The 3,595-nt window shown below is 39.3% G+C and overlaps 1 protein-coding gene across 1 annotated transcript in view; it reads left to right on the plus strand.

Annotated features, from left to right (window-relative positions):
• Positions 1–2,199: 2,199 nt before the first annotated feature.
• Positions 2,200–3,595, plus strand: part of LOC107295382 (vomeronasal type-2 receptor 26-like) — an 11,994-nt gene continuing 10,598 nt past the window's right edge. The window contains exons 1-2 of the mRNA XM_015824697.1: positions 2,200–2,417; positions 3,205–3,490. Coding sequence (XP_015680183.1) covers positions 2,200–2,417; positions 3,205–3,490 — 504 coding nt within the window. The remainder of the gene's footprint in view (positions 2,418–3,204; positions 3,491–3,595) is intronic.

The raw sequence follows: 3,595 nt of genomic DNA on the forward strand, positions 1-3,595 counted from the left end.
GTAATACCTGCCAGGTCCGCACCCCCCTCCTGAATAAGATCTTGAATGAGGGGGGCCTTATTTACCACGGACCTGGCATTACACAGCATCAGTCGGTGATCCCGGGGCCGGGGATCTAAGATCCCTGGGGTCGAGTTGAGTCCTGAGGACCGGAGCACCCACAAGCTTGTAAGCAGCGTGTGCGTGCTCCCAAAACCCGATATGGTCCTCTGCTCCCGCCATATCTGCCCCTCCCACTGACCGTACCTATCACAACACCCTCCCCTGGTCCCCCAACCTCCCCCCTGATCACTTTAGTGCCGCGTCCCCCAGACATGGCATGGATTGGCCTACCCACCCTACTCCCCCCATACCCCCTAAAAATTTATCAAAACACCCCACTAAAAACCTAACCAATTTGGGTTTTTTCCCACTAATTACTGCTGCACAGTAATTCCCCTTGAGGATTCTCATCCATGGAATCCCTCCCAAGCCTCTCTTACAGTCCAAGACTCTAGTTTGACTGTTCTATTGTCATGTGCTTCCTACATACCTTAATTGAGTTCTTATACCCTTTCATGGTTTCCAAAATTGTCATTTCTGATTTTTATTGGTCAGTATCTGTTGTTGGGTTAATTTTCTTCTCAATTCTGTCTAAAAGGTGTTAATTTTTGTTCCAGGGGGAATCCAGTGTTAAATTATTTTATTGTTGTGTACTTTTTGGTGTTTCTATTCTAATTCTGTCAATTCTAATTTTCTGTCTATCCTTTCCCTGAAAAATGTGTGTCTATCTACAAGAGCCTTTTGAAGCTCAAGTCTGCTTGTGTAGGGAAATAATTTTCTTAAGTTACTTTTCTTATCCTATCGCTTATTGGTGACACTACTATGAAACTTTTCTTATCCTAAATATATAAACATTTCTCAATCTCTAAAACAATGTGGTCTATTTTAGAATAAATGTTAAAGGCAGATTCTCCTGCCCCTGTAAAGTTGCACACCTTAAAATATTAGGCTTTTAAAATTATTTGGAGTTTTCAGCATTTTCAAACTGCCTGCCTGATTCTTTGACCATTGCAATATTGATGCCTTTTCAAACTGCCTGCAAGCTACCCCCCCTTCCCTCATGTACTTCTCTTTTTCTTGCCCTTTGTTCTCCATACCTTTTGTCTGCCTCTCCTGGGAGAGTCCACCCAAAAAGGTGGGGAGACCTTGTTCTTGTATCTTTCAGCCCTGCAATCCTCCCCTAAACCTTTGGAAGCAGAACACACAGACCCAGATGCTGCCTCCATCCATCTGAGCCATGATATTGGGTTTTGAATCCAGCCATCCACTAAAAAGCCACCATGCAATCTGAGTGGAACATCTTCCCAAGTCCTACCATTCCCCAGATACCTGTGAGAGCTGCAGAAGGAAAAATTTCTGGAGCCACTGGTGCCATGTGAAGCCTCAGAAGAGAAAATTAGACTGTGGGGGGAGGGTGGAAAGTCATTGTAAAACTTTTCTTTCTTGCCCCATTTGTATTGTAACAAGCCAGTTGAATGTATTAATGGAGAGATGGCATTTGGGAATAGTTGGCACAGCAAATACTGAACACCTTGGACTTCTATCTGGTGGGAGGGAAAATTTATCCAGAATGTTTGTATTGCCTGTTTTGTAGAGGTAGCTGTTAACAGTTACCTATTAACTGTTTTTTCTACATATATATAATATACGACAGGTCAAATGGGTTGAGAATAGAATAGAATAGAAATTACGAATAGAATAGAATAGAATAGAATAGAATAGAATAGAATAGAATAGAATAGAATAGAATATATGTATATATCAATGCCATTATTTACATTTGTATTTTCATTTATGCATATAATGATTTTTTTTCTCTTGTGGCTCACGCCTTCCTTCCTTAGGATGCCTTCAAATGTTTTGACAATGTTCACATATGTGACAGTCTCACTCTCATTATCAAATTAGCCAGTTTCTCTCCTCTAGATCCTATGGGATTCCATGGAAAAAGGAGGAACCGGCCCTGAGCGATGATATTTATTGTCTCCATGATATTCCATCCCATGGCTGGGAGCCCCAGAGCTCCAGGAATACACAAATAGTATATTGCTATTTGTGTCTAAAGAACATCTCAACAAGGAAGGTCAGACTGATCCACTTCAAATATCTTCTGGCAGACTTAGACGTTTGGACACAGAAAGGAGACACACATGGAAGATGATAGCATTCGTAGAGCTGCTGTTAACAGTAATGCCTCAAGTGATGTGCAAAGATCCTAGCCTTCAATGTGACCTTGAGGAGCCTCTACCTATTCGTCACACATATCATCAGATTGGAGACATCAACATTGCTGGCATTATTTCTGCATTGTCTATATTTTCTGATCCTATTGATTTCAGTCATCATCCTTCTCAGGCACTTCAGGATGGAGCTGTGTAAGTACATCATCAATTCATTGTCAGACTCTAGACCATTCTTCTAAATCACACAATGCTTGAAATGTTTTTCTCTAATGACAAAAGCTCCTGAAAAAAAACATCTTAAATAAGATGCCTAAGTTTACTTTATGTGAAGTGAAATTTCAGCATCCACATAAAGTTGAAAGAGAGGTCAAATATCCAATCATAACAAACCACATCTAAATATCTATAACCATAGAGGAATGTATGACTTGATTTATGAGGATGTAATTATCATTAAGATTTCGGGAGAAGACATATTTCCCTTGATAACTTTTTCATTTGGTATTTCTGATAACAAAATTCAGCAATTTCCTTCTAGATATAAGCCATTCTTAAAAATTGTGAATAAATGAACAAGAAAACAAGTAACTCAAAGGGTGACTCATAATACCACTACCTCTTTTAATGCCATCAGATTTCAGTGTTTCTATGTTTCTAGATATTGCACTGATACATTCCACTAAAGGTGTTATACTGAAGGATTGAATGTCATTGCATATTATGAAAAGCTGAAGATTGATAATGGACCTTTCTCATGTTTTCAGAAATAATGCTTCCAATTTCAAGCCAATTTTTGTCTTAAAAATAACTCCAGTTCCTGTAGAGTTTTATATGAACTAGTGTTACACCACGCATATTCCAGGATCTTAGCTGAATAATCAAAATGTGGCACTAAAACACTTTCCACTAAATGCTTTGTATTTAAGGATTGCAGGTGCCATGATATGAAGCAGACCTTTCTTCATGTGTTTATTTACAGAATATTTTTTCAGACTTATCAGCATGTCCTGGCCTTAGCGTTTACTCTAAAAGAGATCAATGAAAATCCACAGATCCTACCCAATGTCACGCTGGGCTTCCATATTTTTAACAGTCATTTTAGTCCAAGCTGGACCTACTTTGCCTCAATGTTATTGCCTTTCACTCAGGGCAAATTCATACCTAACTACAAGTGTGGGGTCCCAAAGCTTTTGGCTGCAGTCATTGGGACACCAGATATCTCTCTTCACATGGCAGCTATATTGTGCATCTACAAAGTTCCTCAGGTAAGATGTGCTGAAGATATTCATTATTATATTGCCATACCTCTCCAGATGTCTCCATGCTTCTTTTTCTAAAAAAGGGAACAACTTTTAGATTCTAGATATTAG

Source organism: Protobothrops mucrosquamatus, unplaced genomic scaffold (genome assembly GCF_001527695.2).
Source record: "Protobothrops mucrosquamatus isolate PMUCROS unplaced genomic scaffold, P.Mucros_1.0 scaffold2327, whole genome shotgun sequence".
Lineage (NCBI taxonomy): Eukaryota > Metazoa > Chordata > Lepidosauria > Squamata > Viperidae > Protobothrops > Protobothrops mucrosquamatus.